The sequence below is a fragment of the Ranitomeya variabilis genome, chromosome 7 (genome assembly GCF_051348905.1).
Source record: "Ranitomeya variabilis isolate aRanVar5 chromosome 7, aRanVar5.hap1, whole genome shotgun sequence".
NCBI lineage: Eukaryota > Metazoa > Chordata > Amphibia > Anura > Dendrobatidae > Ranitomeya > Ranitomeya variabilis.
The window spans coordinates 136162260-136180887 of NC_135238.1; the positions used below are offsets into that span (position 1 = coordinate 136162260).

Here is an 18628-nt window from a genome sequence, read left to right on the forward strand (position 1 = left end):
TTTCATTTCATTTGAAAATCAATGTCCAAGAGTCTGGAGGAAGAGTCAAAAGGCACACAATCAAAGCTGCATGAGGTCTAGTGTGAAGTTACCACAATCAGTAATGGCTTGGGGAGCCATGTAATCTGCTTGTTTAGGTCCACTTTGTTTTATCAAGACCAAAGTCAGCGCAGCCGTCTACCAAGAAATTTTAGAGCATTTCATGCTTCCCTCAGCCGACAAGCTTTTGAAGATGGAAATTTCATTCTCTAGCATTCCCTCTCCCCCACCTCCAATATTGCCCTCTCTCCACCTCCATCATTGCCCTCTCCACCACCTCTATCATTGCCCTCTCCCCACCTCCATCAATGCCCTCTCCTTCACTTCCAACATTGCTCTCTCCTTCACTTCCCACATTGCTCTCTCCACCACCTCCATCATTGCCCTCTCCACCACCTCTATCATTGTCCTCTCCACCATATCCATCTTTGCCCTCTCCACCACCTCCATCATTGTTCTCCCTCACCACCTCCATAAATTCCCTCTCCCCATCTCCAATATTTCCCTCTCTCCGCCTCCATCATTGCCCTCTCCACAACCTCTATCATTGCCCACTCCCCACCTCCAACATTTCCTTCTCCTTCACTTCCAACATTGCTATCTCCTTCACTTCCAACATTGGTCTCTCCACCACCTCCATCATTGTCCTCTCCGTCACCTCCATCACTGCAGTCTCCACCACCTCCATCATTGTCCTCTCCACCATAGTTACATAGTTATTAAGGTTGAAGGAAAACTGTAAGTCCATCTAGTTCAACCCATAGCCTAACCTAACATGCCCTAACATGTTGATCCAGAGGAAGGCAAAAAAAACCCATGTAGCAAAGAGTAACTCCACCATGGGGAAAAAAATTCCTTCCCGACTCCACATACGGCAATCAGACTAGTTCCCTGGATCAACGCCTTATCAAGGAATCTAGTGTATATACCCTGTAACATTATACTTTTCCAGAAAGGCATCCAGTCCCCTCTTAAATTTAATTAATGAATCACTCATTACAACATCATACGGCAGAGAGTTCCATAGTCTCACTGCTCTTACAGTAAAGAATCCGCGTCTGTTATTATGCTTAAACCTTTTTTCCTCCAGACGTAGAGGATGACCCCTTGTCCCTGTCTCAGGTCTATGATTAAAAAGATCATCAGAAAGGTCTTTGTACTGTCCCCTCATATATTTATACATTAAAATAAGATCACCCCTTAGTCTTCGTTTTTCCAAACTAAATAGCCCCAAGTGTAATAACCTATCTTGGTATTGCAGACCCCCCAGTCCTCTAATAACCTTGGTCGCTCTTCTCTGCACCCGCTCCAGTTCAGCTATGTCTTTCTTATACACCGGAGACCAGAACTGTGCACAGTATTCTAAGTGTGGTCGAACTAGTGACTTGTATAGAGGTAAAATTATGTTCTCCTCATGAGCATCTATGCCTCTTTTAATACATCCCATTATTTTATTTGCCTTTGTAGCAGCTGTCTGACACTGGCCACTGAATATGAGTTTGTCATCCACCCATATACCCAGGTCTTTTTCATTGACGGTTTTGCCCAGAGTTTTAGAATTAAGCACATAGTTATACATCTTATTACTTCTACCCAAGTGCATGACCTTACATTTATCCCCATTAAAGCTCATTTGCCATTTATCAGCCCAAGCTTCTAGTTTACATAAATCATCCTGTAATATAAAATTGTCCTCCCCTGTATTGATTACCCTGCAGAGTTTAGTGTCATCTGCAAATATTGAAATTCTACTCTGAATGCCCCCTACAAGGTCATTAATAAATATGTTAAAAAGAAGAGGGCCCAATACTGACCCCTGTGGTACCCCACTGCTAACCGCAACCCAGTCCGAGTGTGCTCCATTAATAACCACCCTTTGTTTCCTATCCCTGAGCCAGCTCTCAACCCACTTACACATATTTTCCCCTATCCCCATTACTCTAATTTTATGTAACAACCTTTTGTGTGGCACCGTATCAAAAGCTTTGGAAAAGTCCATATACACTACGTCCACTGGGTTCCCTTGGTCCAGTCCGGAACTTACCTCTTCATAGAAGCTGATCAAATTAGTCTGACATGAACGGTCCCTAGTAAACCCGTGCTGATACTGGGTCATAAGGTTATTCCTCTTCAGATACTCCAGTATAGTATCCCTTAGAATGCCCTCCAGGATTTTACCCACAGTAGAGGTTAAGCTTACTGGCCTATAATTACCGAGTTCAGTTTTTGCCCCTTTTTTGAATATTGGCACCACATTTGCTATACGCCAGTCCTGTGGTACAGACCCTGTTATTATGGAGTCTTTAAAGATTAAAAATAATGGTCTATCAATGACTGTACTTAGTTCCTGCAGTACTCGGGGGTGTATCCCATCCGGGCCTGGAGATTTGTCAATTTTAGTTATTTTTAGACGCCGCTGTACTTCCTGCTGGGTTAAGCAGGTGACATTTAATGGGGAATTTTTATCACTAGTCATTTTGTCTGCCATGGGATTTTCTTTTGTAAATACTGATGAAAAAAAGTCATTTAGCATATTGGCTTTTTCCTCATCCTCATCCACCATTTCACCCAAACTATTTTTTTTATGTCCATGTTTGCCCTCTCCACCACCTCCATCATTGTTCTCCCTCACCACCTCCATAAATTCCCTCTCCCCATCTCCAATATTTCCCTCTCTCCACCTCCATCATTGCCCTCCCCACCACCTCTGTCATTGCCCTCTCCCCACCTCCAATATTGCCCTCTCCTTCACTTCCAACATTGCTCCTTCACTTTCAACATTGCTCTCTCCACCACCTCCATCATTGCCCTTTCCACCACATCTATCATTGTCCTCTCCATCACCTCCATCATTGTCCTCTCCATCACCTCCATCATTGCCCTCTCCACCACCTCTATCATAGTCCTCTCCACCACCCCCATCATTGCTTTCTCCCACACCTCCATCATTGCCTTGTCTCCAACCTCCAACATTGCGCTCTCCACCACCTCCATCATTGCCCCCTCCCCCACCTCCATCATTGCCCTCTCCCCCACCACCTCCATCATTTCCCTCTCCCCCACCACCTCCATCATTGACCTCTCCCCCACCATCTCCATCAGTGCCCTCTCTCCCACACCCCACAGTCCCCCAATGTATTGGTAAAACAAAACAACGCACAGCATCACTGTTCCCTGCAGCTTCCTCTCTCTGGCACAGCCACACACTGAATGCTGACGTCATCCAGCCGCACAACTGTGTCAGACAGGAAGCGCCAGACAGGAAGCACAGGATGAATCCGTGGAGCTCCATTCCTCTGTTATTTTCTCATGTAGGCATAGCAGCTGCAGAGATCGCTCTCTGTGCCCGGCGCACATGAGGGTAATCTGGCCATGGGTCCCCCAGAGCCACTGGGTTGGGGAAACAGGCCAGATTGCCCTCATTAGCAGCCCTGCAGGTGTCCCCCTCCACCTTTGGACCCCGATGATCTGGTTCTGTCAAATATACCAGATACAATTTCAGATATACAGGTTTGGGAAGCAGTAACCATAAGGTGGTAAGTTTCAATGTAATTTTCAATCAAACATTCAAAAGGGCAAATGCCAAAACCTGGAACTTTTAAAAAGCTGATTTCAACAAATTAAGGGAAGAGCTTAATAGTGTAGACTGGGACCACATCATGGTAACTGGGGATACCGAACATAAATGGGGCATTTTTTAGGAAATACTACTAGATTCCTGAATAAAACTTATACCCTGTGGTAATAAAATGTAAAGGATAAATGTAATGGATAAATAAGACAGTACAAAGTTTAATAAGACAAAATTAAAGGGCATTCAAAATCGTGAAAGCCGAGAATACTGAAATAGCATTTCAGGAGTATAAAGATCTAAATAAGAAATGTAAAAAAGAAATCAAGCTAGCAAAATTATCTACAGAGAAACAAATCATTAACGACATTAAAATAAATCCAAAACATTTTTATAAATACATTAATGCCAAAAAGAAAAGAACAGATGGTATCAGCCCCTTAAAAGATGACAATAACAAGATAATTAATTACAGAGGATAAAGAAAATACTGAGATATTAAATAGGCACTTTTCATCCGTGTTCACCAATGATTCATGAACTGTCTGTTACAGGGATCATTCAACAGGGCAAAAATCAAAATTCACCACCTGATATTACTAGTTTAACACAAAAAGAAGTACATCTACGTCTGGGCAATTTAAACATTGACAAATCCCCAGACCCAGATTGCATTCATCCACGGATACTGAGGGAATTGAGCTCAATAATTCACAGACCGCTGTATCTCATATTCTTAGACTCTCTTGTAACAGGGCTAGTTTCACAGGATTGAAAAATGGCTGATGTAGTACCAATATTTAAGAAAGGAAAGATGGTGGATCCAGGCAACAACGTCCGGTAAGTCAGACATCAGTAGTGTGCAAAATTTTGAGGGTATTATAAGAGACTAGATTGTGGCCCAATTCTAACGCATCGGGTATTCTTGAATATGCATGTCCCCGTAGTATATGGACAATGATGATTCCAGAATTCGTGGCAGACTGTGCCCGTCGCTGATTGATCGAGGCAACCTTTACGACATCATCGTCGCCATGGCAACCATTATGACATCTACGTCGATACTGTGCCCGTCGCTGATTATGACATCTACGTCGATACTGTGCCCGTCGCTGATTGGTCGAGGCCTGGCGGCCTCGACCAATCAGAGACGCGGGATTTCCAGGACAGACAGACAGACGGAAAAACCCTTAGACAATTATATATATAGACTAGATTGTGGCCCGATTCTAATGCATCGGGTATTCTAGAATATGCATGTCCCCGTAGTATATGGACAATGATGATTCCGACTGTGCCCGTCGCTGATTGGTCGAGGCAACCTTTTTGACATCATCGTCGCCATGGCAACCATTATGACATCTACGTCGATACTGTGCCCGTCGCTGATTGGCCTCGACCAATCAGCGAATGAATAAACGGGACAGACAGACAGACAGAAAAACCCTTAGACAATTATATATACAGTATGTGTGAGTGAGCTATATACAGTATGTGTGAGTGAGCTATATACAGTGTGTGAGTGAGCTATATACAGTATGTGGGAGTGAGATTGTGGCCCGATTCTAACGCATCGGGTATTCTAGAATATGCATGTCCCCGTAGTATATGGACAATGATGATTCCAGAATTCGCGGCAGACTGTGCCCGTCGCTGATTGGTCGAAGCAACCTTTATGACATCATCGTTGCCATGGCAACCATTATGACATCTACGTCAGAGACGCGGGATTTCCAGGACAGACAGAAAGACAGACAGACAGAAAGACAGACAGAAAGACAGACAGACAGACAGAAAAACCCTTAGACAATTATATATATAGACTAGATTGTGGCCCGATTCTAACGCATCGGGTATTCTAGAATATGCATGTCCCCGTAGTATATGGACAATGATGATTCCAGAATTCACGGCAGACTGTGCCCGTCGCTGATTGGTCGAGGCAACCTTTATGACATCATCGTCGCCATGGCAACCATTATGACATCATCGTCGCCATGCTGTGCCCGTCGCTGATTGGTCGAGGCCTGGCGGCCTCGACCAATCAGAGACGCGGGATTTCCAGGACAGACAGACAGACAGACAGACAGACAGAAAGACAGACAGACAGACAGACAGACAGATGGAAAAACCCTTAGACAATTATATATATAGACTAGACTGTGGCCCGATTCTAATGCATCGGGTATTCTAGAATATGCATGTCCCCGTAGTATATGGACAATGATGATTCCAGAATTCGCGACAGACTGTGCCCGTCGCTGATTGGTTGAGGCAACCTTTATGACATCATCGTTGCCATGGCAACCATTATGACATCTACGTCGATACTGTGCCCGTCGCTGAATCAGAGACGGGGGATGTCTACGTCCTTTATGACATCATCGTCGCCATGCTATGCCCGTCGCTGATTGGTCGAGGCCTGGCGGCCTCGACCAATCAGAGACTCGGGATTTCCAGGACAGACAGACAGACAGACAGACAGACAGAAAGACAGACAGACAGACAGAAAGACAGACAGACAGACAGACAGACAGACAGAAAAACCCTTAGACAATTATATATATAGATATAGATGACCTGCAGAAATATATTGCAGATAATATAATAACTGACAACCAGCATGGATTCATGAAGAATAAGTCATGTCTAACTAACATGTTGGGTTTCTATGAGGAGGAAAGTGCAAATCTGGATGTTGGTAATGTGGCTGATGTGATTTATCTGGACTTTGCAAAGGCATTTGATACTGTACCACATAACAGCCTTATACTGGAGCTACAGGAGCAGGGACTGAGGGAAACTATATGCAGATGGGTAAGGAATTGGCTAAATGATAGGAAAAAAGAGTTGTCATAAATGGTACGTTCTTTTAAATGGGATATTGTCAGCAGTGTCAACCACAGGGATCTGTGCTAGGACCGATTCTTTTTAACCTATTTATTAATGATTTTGTGGATGGGATTGAGAGCAAAGTGTATTAGGATATTAAAATCTGACCTTAACTTTACAATATTGCAAAACCATCTGAATAAGATGACTGAATGGACAAACACTTGGAAAATTAGATTGAATGTAGATACATGCAAAGTAATGCACTTAGGACAGAGTAATCCCATTGCTGCATATACATTAAATTGGAGTATACTTGGGACTACAGATAAAGAGAAGGACTTGGGTATTCTCCTTACAAGTAAGCTGAGCAGCAGTACTCAATGTCACACAGCAGCAGCAAAAGCAAACAAGATTTTAGAATGTATAAAAAGAAAGATACAATCCTGCTATCCCAACGTATTGTTACCCTTTTATATATCACTGGTGAGGCCACATCTAGAATACAGGATCCAGTTTTGGGCTGCACATGGGCCCAGTAGGCCCCTTCTGCCCACCGGGCCCCATACGCCAGTCAGGGCAGTAATGCCCTGATGGCTACCCTGGGATGACTGCACCATAGTGAGGGTAGGATGGATGGATTCATGCATCGCAAGATTTTGGCCAAAAACATCCTTCCCTCATTGAAAATGGGTCGTGGCTGAGTGTTTCAGCATGACATTGACCCAAAATATACAGTCAGGGTAACTAAGGAGTGGCTGAAAAGAAGCATTTCAAGCTCCTGGAGTTGTCTAGTCAGTCTCCAGACCTGAACCCAATAGAAAACTTTTGGAGGGAGCTGAAATTCAATTTTGCCCAGTGATAGCCCCAAAACCTGAAAGATCTGGAGAAGATCTGTATGGAGGAGTGGACTAAAATCCCTGCTGCATTGTGTGCAAGCTTGGTCAAGAACTACAGGAAACATCTAACCTCTGTAATTGCAAACAAAGGTTTCTGTACCAGATATTAAGTTCTGTTTTACTATTGTATCAAATGTTTATTTCATGCAATAAAATACAAATTAATTATGTAAAAACCATACAATGTGATTTTCTGGATTTTTATTTTAAGATTATGTCTCTCACAGTTGAAGTGTACCTTCAATAAAAATTACAGACGTCTCCATTCTTTGTAGGTGGGAAAGCTTGCAAAATCGGCAGTGTACCAAATACTTATTTTCCCCATTGTATATTAAAACCTGTTGAAGTAAAATTAGATTTTTGGATTTGCACAGTTACATGACAACGTCTGTAGTTGTCTGAGGTTTATTAAAACACTGTCATGCCAATTTAATAGTTTATTATAAATTCAATATATTCTTCCATGAAACCCTGGGCTAAACAATAAAGGTGTGCCATATGGTAAAATGTGCCACTTAATGTCTGATCAGCTTCATTTGTGTAACCTGTCATCATCACTCCCCTCTGTTACACTTGCAGGCGGTATCTAATTAATTAAATTAATTGAGGTTTTGTACTTTTTGGCCCAAACATGACTAATCCATTTGCTTTTGTGTTGCTATGGAGATATTGAGTTCCTGCAGCAACCAGAAAGTGCTGCGTATAACTTCACCGAAAGGAAATAACATGGCTATGGTATAAGGGTGAATAATCTATTGAAAAGAAGATGAGAGAGGGGACTTTAATTATTGAAGCTGCACATTATTAATTAATGCGCCTGTTCATTAGCTGCGGGTGCAGAACATTCTGCTGTAAGGCACAGTACAGACAGCTTCCCTCCAGCATGCAGCAGGTAGTACTCAGGTAGCTTTTATCTGGGACAAGTCGCACAATTACAGGGAAAATTCAGTCATTTCTCTATTTTATTCTCAATTTATTTTGCAGCATAAATAACAGACAAGAGGACAGCACACAGGTGAAAAAAGGTAGGAGCCTGTTTAATCACCAGAATATGAAGAAGAATTTAAAAAAGCTTTTATACCTTGGGACAGGATTAAGTCAAATTGTAGATTAAGAACCAGGACATTTTGCACTTTAGTTTTTCCCTAGAAGAAAAGGAATCCTCCAAAGATGAATAGATGGATATGGATAAAACTTAGATTTATTTTAGATCAGAAAAATACTAAATAGTGATAACACCAAATCCACATAGAACCTGATAAAGCCACGTGTTTTGGCGCATAGTCTTAATCATGGTAAATAAGTTTGGGTCACTGGAGCCCTGACTCGGGCGCAGACACCCTGCTGGGCAAACAGGTGCCCCGATCACTGTGAGCTGACTTTCCTTACCTGTTTCCCTGCGTTTTGATTAGTTTTTCTCTTCTTCCAAGATTCTTAACTTTTTTTTATTTATCCATCCACATAGCTATATGAGGGCGATTTGGAATTTTGAATGACACCATTTATTTTACTGTATAATATACTAAAAAACAGTAAAAAAATTTCAAGTAGAATGAAATGTTGAAAAAAAATACAATTCCACCATTTTTGGGGGTTTAGTTTTACAGCTATTGTTGTGTGATAGAAATTACCTGGGAACATGGTTATCTCTTTAGTCTGATTACAGTAACGACAAAAATGCATCAATTTTTTTTTCTGTTTAAGCAATGAAAAAATATTAATAGTATTGAAAAAAAATGTTGCTTTGTGTCTTCATTTTTCGAGACCTGTAACATTTTTCATTTGCTGTTGGAGCCGAGTAGGGGCTTGTTTTTAATGCTGTGATCAGGGCCGGCGTTAGGGGCAGGCAGACTAGGCAGCTGCCTGGGGCCCCCGCTGCCCTAGGGGCCCCCAGCCAGGGGCAGACATACTGCTGATGGCACTGCTCTGGGGCCCAGAGGTGGAGGGGGGCCCCTGCAGGTAGGCCCGGTATCATGCAGGATCGGGCTCCTCTCACTCCCTCCTATAATCATGGAACACCGGGTGCCGGGGGAGAGCGGGGCGCGAAGTGCAGGAGATCAAAAAGGGGGCGTGTCATGCAGGGAGAGACGCTGGCCAATGAACGCTTTCCTTACCTCACAGTGACCAGACTGAGGAGAGCGCTCACTGGCTGCCGTCTGTCCTGCTGCATGGAGCGTCCCAATGGTGAGTGCTCACCTACAGTCAGGGGCCCCAGGGCAGCACAGCACATAGGGACAGCAGTGGAGGAAGAGCAGGACTTACAGGGGGTCTTCTGCTCCCTCCACTGTTCTGTTCAGAGCAGGCTGCACCTCACAGAGAAGAGATGGGGGAGGAGGCTCACTGCACGGGACAGCACCAGGGGGCTGATATCAGTCCTGCCTGCTCTGTGCCCCATCCCCCACAGTGGGGTCTGCAGCCTTCTCCAGCTGAACTATGTGACCTCATCCAGGGCTCATCTGACCACCTATACAAGATTAGTATGTGTGTATGTATATGCTTGTATATGTGTGTGTGCATCTGTGTGTCTCTATGTGTATGTTTCTGTGTGTGTATCTGTGTATGTACGGTATATGTGTGTATGTATGGTATATTGTATGGCTATGTGTGTATGCATGCACAGTATGTGTGTATCTGTGTATGTGCAATAAATTTGTATGGATATATGGTATATAAGTATGTTTATGTGCATGTGCATACAATATATGTGTATGTATATGTGTGTACGGTATGTGTATATACTGTATGTGTGTATGTACGGTACGTGTATGTGTATCTGTATGTTCGGTATATGTGTATGCATGTACGGTATATGTATGTATGTACGGTATGTGTATTTGGGTGTGTGTATTTTATATGTATGTACGGTATGTGTGTACTATATGTATATAACTGTATCTGTGTATGTACGGTATATGTGTGTGTATCTGTGTATGTACGGTATATGTGTGTACGGCATTTGTGTGAATGTACGGTATATGCATTTGTGTATGTACGGTATGTGTATGTATGATGGTATATGTATGTGTATCTGTGTGTATGTATGGTATATGTATGTGTTTGCATATACTGTATATGTATGTGTATCGGTGTGTCTACGTACGGTGTATGTATGTGTATTTGTGTGTATGTATGGTATATGTATGTACGGTATGTGTATACTATATGTGTATATAACTGTATGTGTGTATGCATGTAAGGTATATGTCTGTGTATGTATGTACGGTATGTGTATCTGTGTGTGTACGTATGGTGTATGTATGTGTATCTGTATGTATGTATGGTATATGTATGTATATCTATGTGTGTGAATGTACGGTATATGCATGTGTGTATGTACGGTATGTGTATGTATGACGGTATATGTATGTGTATCTGTGTGTACGTACGGTGTATGTATGTGTATTTGTGTGTATGTATGGTATATGTATGTACGGTATGTGTATACTATATGTGTATATGTGTATGTGTGTATGTACAGTACGTGTATGTGTATCTGTGTGTATGTACGGTGTATGTATGTACAGTATATGCCGGAACAAAAATCATTGTTCTCATCAGCACATCGCCCAGTTAAAACTGTAGATATGCTGCTAAGATGATACTGTATGGGGACAGATTGATTTACTACTGATCATTCTGTCCTCATCATTGTTCCTCAGCCGGTGTAAAGAGGCTGGAAACAAGTGGCGAATGACTTCAATATTGTTAATCACACTCGTTTAGTGGTCTGAAATCAGCGCATATAGCTACAACCAAAATGTTTCTGTTTGTTGGTGCAATTTGTTAGCATTTGGGGCCCCATTTTAAACTTTTGCCTAGGGCCCCACTTTGCCTAAAACCGGCCCTGGCTGTGATTTATTGTTTTTATTGACAGTAAGTTTGTGTATATACTATGCTTTGATTGCTTATTATTACGCTTACTTGGGGCTCCTTCACATGTCTGTGTTTCCAGTACGTGTGGCATCCGTTTTTTTCTCAGATACCACGAGTACCCATTATAATCTATGCTGCTGTGCACGAGTCCGTATATTTACTTAGACCATATGTCCAAGAAAAACATGGAGATGAGTCCATTTTTTCTGGCAGCACGGATGACAAAGGCCAATACAAGACTATGGGTCAATGCAAAACACGTACCGCACATGGGAGGCATCAGTGTACAATCCGTGTGCTGCCCGTATTTAAAATTGCTAAGTTTAAGAGAAGCTTTGTCATTTAGTTATTTCTATACCCGTACTGTAAAAATGCTGATAATACTGATCGTAAAAACAGACACACTGATGATACACTGTTGACACCAGTACTGTTTTTTCACGTACATGTTTTATATGGTTGTGTAAAGGAGACCTTAAGGAGGGGATCAATAAAAAATGCAATTATGGCGCTTTGATTTTTTTTCTTTTTATGGTGTTTATCAATCAGGTTAATTCCATATTTAAATAGATTGGAGTTTTCTGAATGCAGCAAAAATGTTTTTTTTTTCTTTTTCTTTATTTTTTAAAAGGGGTGTGATGCAGTGACCCATGTTACAGCCAAGGGGCGCTGTATGTGCTCCTCAGGATATGCATGGAGGCATATGTGTAATGGTAATAATGAAACAGTGTCCGGCATGATTGTAAATGGCCGGTATGTGTCACAGAGGGAGTCTGCGCTGTAAGCCTGTAGTATTGTTGTTCTGGGACCTGTAGTCCCACAAGTATTTGTATAGTTAAAAGGGAGGCTGGGCGGGACTGGCTAACCACACACACCTCCCACCTATGGGGGTGGTTACAGGTACATAATGTGACCAGGGTTTGGGTCACATGCTGAGTGTATGGACCTGAATGGTCAGAGTGTGAGGTCCTGTGTATGGCCTGTGTGTTGGAATGTCCTGGAGTGGACTGGATTCCTGGAAGCACCTGGTGAGGCTATGGACTGAGGGCCTGTGTGTTGGACGTGCCTGGGACGGGACTTCCAGACTAGCTCATGGAGAGGCTGTATCTGCAGAGCCTGTGATGGCTACTGTGTTGGGGAAGCTACAGTTCTGTCTGCGGGTCTGGACTATCTGAAGTGCCCTGGTCACAAGGACGGTGATCCCAGTTTGGCAGCTTCAATGGGAACCAGGACTGACAGAAGTCAGTGTGTGGAGCAGGAGCTCTTGTAAGGTAATTCCAGATAAAGGGGGTTACGGGCAGAGAAGTATCTGCCATTGGAACAGACTGTCAGTGCTTAGGATGTTTCATTGATGCAAATAATGAACTGTTCGTGGTGCGGTTTATGATGTTTAATAAACCGGATAGACTGCTTTTGTGAGAAAACGTGCCTGAGTGCTTTAATCCCGTTGCCAAGTGAGTGTCCCCCAACGCACTCAGGGAGCGCTATCTCACAGGGGTAAGAAGGGTGATTTGAATTTTTATATTTTTTTTAATTTTTTCATTTTCTTTCTTTATTTTTTAGTCCCCATAAGAGACTTCAACCTGATCATTTGATCATCTATACTGTATACTGCAATACTATATTATTGTAGTGCACAGTGAATATCTGAGTCTCCAATGGAGCTAAGCTTATGGCTGAGCTTCACAGGAGGCCTGAGATGACAGCAACGGAGGTCTTCAGCAGACTCTAGGCTGCGAAAGTAACCCATCAGTTCCCCATGATTGAGTCACAATGACTGATTATAGTTAATAACCTCAGCAAGAAGTCAGTAGTATCTACTGCGCGTGAAGGGAGCTCACCTCCGGAGCCCACTCCACACCTGAGAACTCTTGCCGAGGATCTTAATACAACATCCTAATGCCGCAAGGGTTAATAAAGGACAGACTGCTAAGTTATATTGCTTACAAAACGTTATTCGTAAATTTTTATACTACATCTTACTTTTAGTTTCTTGCTTCTACTACTTGTTGAATGTAAATGCAGCGCCCCAGAGTCCTGGTCGTTGCAGTACTGATGCTCCGCCGCTAAGGGGAGTGATGGTACGTCTGATGGCACTGAAGGAGTTCACCTGACCAGGTATCACAGACACCAATACACTTCATAGTCTGGCCTCCAGGGGGAGCTAAGGGCGCTATGTATTAGGCCACTCCTCACAATCTGGTAAAACTGGGGGTTGGATAGAAAGACAGAAGCTGACTGGGCTGGAACCAAGCAACATCCTGTGGCAGAGGGTGTTGCAGGGGAAGATTCAGGGGGTCCCTGTCAGTGGTGGGATCCTGACAGAGGCCTAGCAAAAAGGAAAGAACGTTAAGGAACCGCGCCTGCACTACATCACAGTGGTATCTCAAGAAAGGACAAGAAGCGAGGTTTATTGTGGAGAGTGAGAAACGAGATCAAAGCAAAAAGGAGATAACACCAGTAGGAGTCGTGCTGTAAGATCGAGGCAACATCCTACTGAGGCGCGTAGCCGGTGGCCGGAACGCCGAGGAAGTATTGGGCTGCAAGCATTACTTCAAACCAACAGCAGGACAGTTAATTATAGGTTGGCTGTCTCACCTAAATAACCTAAGCAGACATAGGAGGCAACTGTGGGAGAGGGGCGTCACTAGGGTCCCGGAAGAACTCCAGGCCTACCCCGTCATACGGGTGCGTCCTATCCATATCATCTGGGGGACGGAGAAGAACATCAGAACAGACATAAGTTGTGGGAAATAACATCAGAAACAGACACAACAGTTGTGAGGACTATCCCGTGGTGCTCAGCAGGGAAGTACTACAACACACAGGCGCTAGAAGGTAGGCACAGATTTCCACCTGCAAAGGGAACTCTGGAGGTGCCATCGGACCGGCCGGTCTCACACAGCCCTGTTAACAGTACTCTGGATTGAGGATCTTGAAGCCTTCAGTAAGGAGGTAAAGAGACTGCAATCCTGTGTCCTCGTCATTCATTGCGACTTGCAACACGCACCTACACCTTTCATTGGACGCTCCTTAGCAGGGTCACGGACCAGGTCTAGCCACCGTGACAACCCCAGAACTGAGACAGAGAGGCCCGGTACCGAGGACCCCGCGGCCCTGCGCTTGGGGGCGCTCCATAAATTACTGTGGCAGCATTTTAATCCCTTACTGAAGAGAATTTCTGTTCTTTAAATTTTTTCATTCTTTTCTTAAAAGAGCTGCTTTTAACTTCATTTTTTTCCATTGACATAGCCGTATGAATGTTTGTTTTTTAAGGGACAAGTTGTCGCTGTGATGACATTATTCACTTAACCATGTAATACACAAAAAATTGGGGAAAAAAATTCTAACTGTTGTGAAATGGTTAAGAAAATGCAATGTTTCTAGTAATTTTGGGCTTTGTATTGTTCATTATTTGGTAAAAATGACTTGCACCATAACTCTAGAAGTTAGTATGATTATGGTGATACCAAACATATACCATATTTTCTAGACTATAAGATGCGCTTTTTAGAAAGAAAAAAAGTCTTTTTAAAAAGTGTGTGCATCTTATAGTCTGCAGGCAGCTTCCTGTGACTGAGACACGGCGCCCGTCCCGATCAATGAGAGAACTATGCAGTTGTACGGTTCTCTCTCCTTTAGCCTGATTCTGATCTATTTGATCAGTCTAAGGCAGGAGAGAAAGTTTGCAGAATCTGCACATCATCCCCTGATTAGTTGAAGAACCTCTTAGATTATAAAATCAGTCAAATGCCTGAAACAAAGTTCAAAATGTTGTAGTGTATACATTTAGCTTAAAATCAGTATGTATGTGTTAATATAGCATAGCTATGTGCAGTTATGTATTTAATAGGACTGTGTGTATATGGCACAAAACTTCACTGGTATCACTGTGCCCCAGCTAACAACGGCGCTTTGAATTGTAACTGGATCATTCAAATAAATGAGATTGTGAACGTCTGTGTCACGACCATTTAGAAGGGAAAAGAGGAGGAAGAATTAAATCAATCTTACAGTCCTTTAATTTTCAGATTTGGTGGGACACCCAGAGAATCACACTAACCCAAAAGTGATGGTGTAGCCTAAGAATATAAATGGCATCCATTGGGTCTCCTGGGGCTTATGGACATAATAAATCTCCTGTATGTGTCTGTAGTAGTGATGAGTGGGTATGCTCTTTAGTTGGGATTTCCGAGCATGCTCAGGTATTCTCTGAGTATTTTGGGCGTACTCGGAGATTATGTTTGAGTCGCCACAGCTGCATGATTTGCGGCTGCTAGAAAGCCTGAATACATGTGGGGATTCCCTAACAAACAGGCAATCCCTGCATGTCCAGTCTGTCTAGCAGCCACAAATCATGCAGCTGCGGCGACTCAAACATAATCTCCGAGTAGGCCCAAAATACTTGGAGAACACCCGAGCATGCTTGGAAAACACGAGCAATGAGCATACTTGCTCATCACTAGTCTGTAGGATTTCTCAATGCATATATTGAATTTATATGGCAAGATTTACTGGCCCGACTATTGTGCAAGAGGATATGTAAATTAAGTAAATTATATTCTAGTTGAATAGCAAAAAAACATCTGAGTGATGGCCAAGACTGTGTACATCATGCTTAGGGTCCGAGTGCTGGCAGTGAAAAACACTCGGACTAATGTTGTTCAATGGAGCAGTGCAGAGGAAGTGAATAAACTGCAGCATGCAATAGTTTCATGTGTCGGTTGAGACTCACCAAATCATGTCTTTGGATGCGCAACTAAAATAGCATACAGAGACACAGTGTAGAATCCATTTTTTTACAGATTTTTTATGCAGTTCTTTAACAAAAGAAAATGTGAATGGTCTTGTAAATTATTAATAGGTTCTACTGTAAAAATAGATTGCATATGGACAGCACATACTGTAGATAACAAGTGAAAAAATAGTCTAACTTTTCTGGATGAAACGCTGATGATTTTTAATACTCTTGTGTGAACTTGGCCTCAGAGTTTAGAGGATATCCTGATGTACTGTATATCTCCAATATAAGGCTCTGGGGCATCGCACTGCACAGTGGAATACTGGCTAATAGGCTCTTATTGTAAAAAAGGGTATTCTGCACAGTATACATTTTACTGTGCTCCTTACTATGGAATAACATGGTTTACGACACTATACCATACTGCCAGAAAAGGTATAACCGTTTTCACCTCTGCAGACTGAGTGCCTCTCTATACATGCGTTTGGTGTATGCACCTGGAGCTCCTACCAATCTATATGCCAAAAGTAGACTGAACATTGCCCAATAGGTTACGAAGGCAAGATAAGCTTTATTGTTGAAGACATGGAAATGTGTTGGTGATTAACGTGTGGAAAATATGGTTTTCTGCAGTGACCTTGATACATTTTGTGACTTGTTTGACATATTGACAATATATAATGCTTAGATTAATCAAAGCATTTTGCAGTTGGATTCATCTTTAATAAATGTCTCCAATTCCTCTGAAATGAAACGTGACTTAAGATCGTTAAAACATTGATAATTAACCTATTCAATGAGAATATTGTGACAAAAAAAGTCAAGGTCATCTAGAAAACCCAAGACACTGTGTGAAATTAGGCAATAATAAAGAGTTCCAGCATAATTCAGAAGTTTATTGGTTCATAATGATATTATTACATCGGTGCAAATTTGCTAACAACGTGTATATGTGATTTATATTATTTATTAGACATGAATGATCACCAGTCTCAACAAGAATGTATGGAGCCGTCTGAACAATGCAAGGAGGGCGAGATGCATATTCCGGAAAATTTAGATACTGCACCACTGCAGGTAGATCGCCTATTAAGCTGTTGTAGGTCCATATGCTGTATGTTGTACTTAATGAGGTTTTCTGATAGACAGTAAAGTGTACCTCCAGTTATACAGGGAAATAATTATGGTGCCCAAATTGTCCGTCATTGTCCACGTACCGTGATTAGTAGATTCTGCTTGAGCTGCAGGACGCTTATATGTACTATAGGAGACAGATTCCTGCTCTGCTTCATGGTCTCTTGGTCCTTGCTGCTCATTAGAAGCCCAATTGTCAGGCCAAGTTATGCAGAGAAATTAGTACAGTTCTACAATAGAATTATGTATCTAAAAAACATCAGACTAGTGAGGTCTAGCTGCTAGTGCACCCACGATATCTAGAACATCCATTCAATTGTATTTTTTGCCACATTGCTTCTTCTGTCTTGGTGCTATGTCTGGTATAGTAATGCTGGGGGGGACATATTATTGGTGCAACCTGTGCAGCCACATAGGGGCCCAAGAAGTAAGAGGGTTCATTTTCACCTCCAAAACAGGTGCAATTGTGCATTTTTATGAGCTACTGGACTGCAAAGGACCCATATACTGTTCTTGCACAGGGCCCTTTCTTGTCTTTGTCTGCCAGTGTGTAATAGTATATCCCCTGTGTATGCGCTGAGCCTGCACAATACCAGACACCTGCCATCTATGATACATGGCCTCAACTCCACTCACTGGTGTTTGACACATAAATACCTCTGTTAATATCTGACAGCGGCGCATTGCCTTCTACTTGAAACCAAGAAAGTGTGGAACTGATGGGTTACTACGTCAGTAAGAGGCCTGCTGAAGATCGCGTTGTTGTCTTCTTGGTCCTTCAGTGAAGATCAGTCACAGGGTCTATTTTACTATATGCTGCAGCAATACTGTAGTTTGCAATATTTGGTATATGCAGTCAGATGATCGCAGGTTCAAGTACCCTAAGGAAACTAAAAAATACAGTAAAAAAAGTTTTAAAAATATGAAAAAAAATATATAAAAACTTGAATCACCCTTCTTTTTGTGCCTGTAAAAGTCTGATTCATATTTTGTGTCCATAAAAGTCTGATTCACCAAAATGTAAAATTAATTAGGGTGATCAGTAAAGAGAAAAAAAAATCAAGACCCAGATTCACAGTTTTTCTGTTGCTGCAACTCTGTCAAATAATGCAATAAGAAGTGATCAAAATGTTATATCTACCCTAAAATCAATAAACACGTCAACTAACTATGCAAAAGAACAAGTTCTCACACAGCTTATAAATAAAAATGAAAATGTTATGGGTCCCAATGGCGACAAAAGCAAAATATTTTTTTTTTAGAGATGTCCAATTTTTTTTTGCACCACTTAAATAAAATAAAAATACAAGTTTAATATCATTATAATTATACTGCCCTGAAGAATAATATTGCCAGGTCATTTTGTAGACCACAATTAACACTGTAAAACCAAACCCCCAAAAAACTATTTCAGAAATGCATATTTTTGTGCCATTTCACTAGACTTGGACTTCTATCAATTTTTCAGTGCATTAAATGGTAAAATGAGTGGTATCTTTCAAAACTACAATTTGTCCACCAAAAAACCCAAATCCTCAT

At 42.1% G+C, this 18628-nt stretch overlaps 1 protein-coding gene and 1 long non-coding RNA gene across 2 annotated transcripts in view; one reads left to right on the forward strand and one right to left on the reverse strand.

Annotated features, from left to right (window-relative positions):
* The window catches only part of LOC143785536 (uncharacterized), a 185782-nt gene that overhangs the window by 18353 nt on the left and 148801 nt on the right, over window positions 1–18628 (reverse strand). The gene's annotated exons all lie outside the window — the stretch shown is intronic.
* The window catches only part of LOC143785090 (uncharacterized), a 108055-nt gene continuing 93815 nt past the window's right edge, over window positions 4389–18628 (forward strand). The window contains exons 1-4 of the mRNA XM_077273761.1: window positions 4389–4450; window positions 8170–8244; window positions 8326–8366; window positions 16929–17032. Of these exons, the coding sequence (XP_077129876.1) occupies window positions 4389–4450; window positions 8170–8244; window positions 8326–8366; window positions 16929–17032 (282 nt within the window). The remainder of the gene's footprint in view (window positions 4451–8169; window positions 8245–8325; window positions 8367–16928; window positions 17033–18628) is intronic.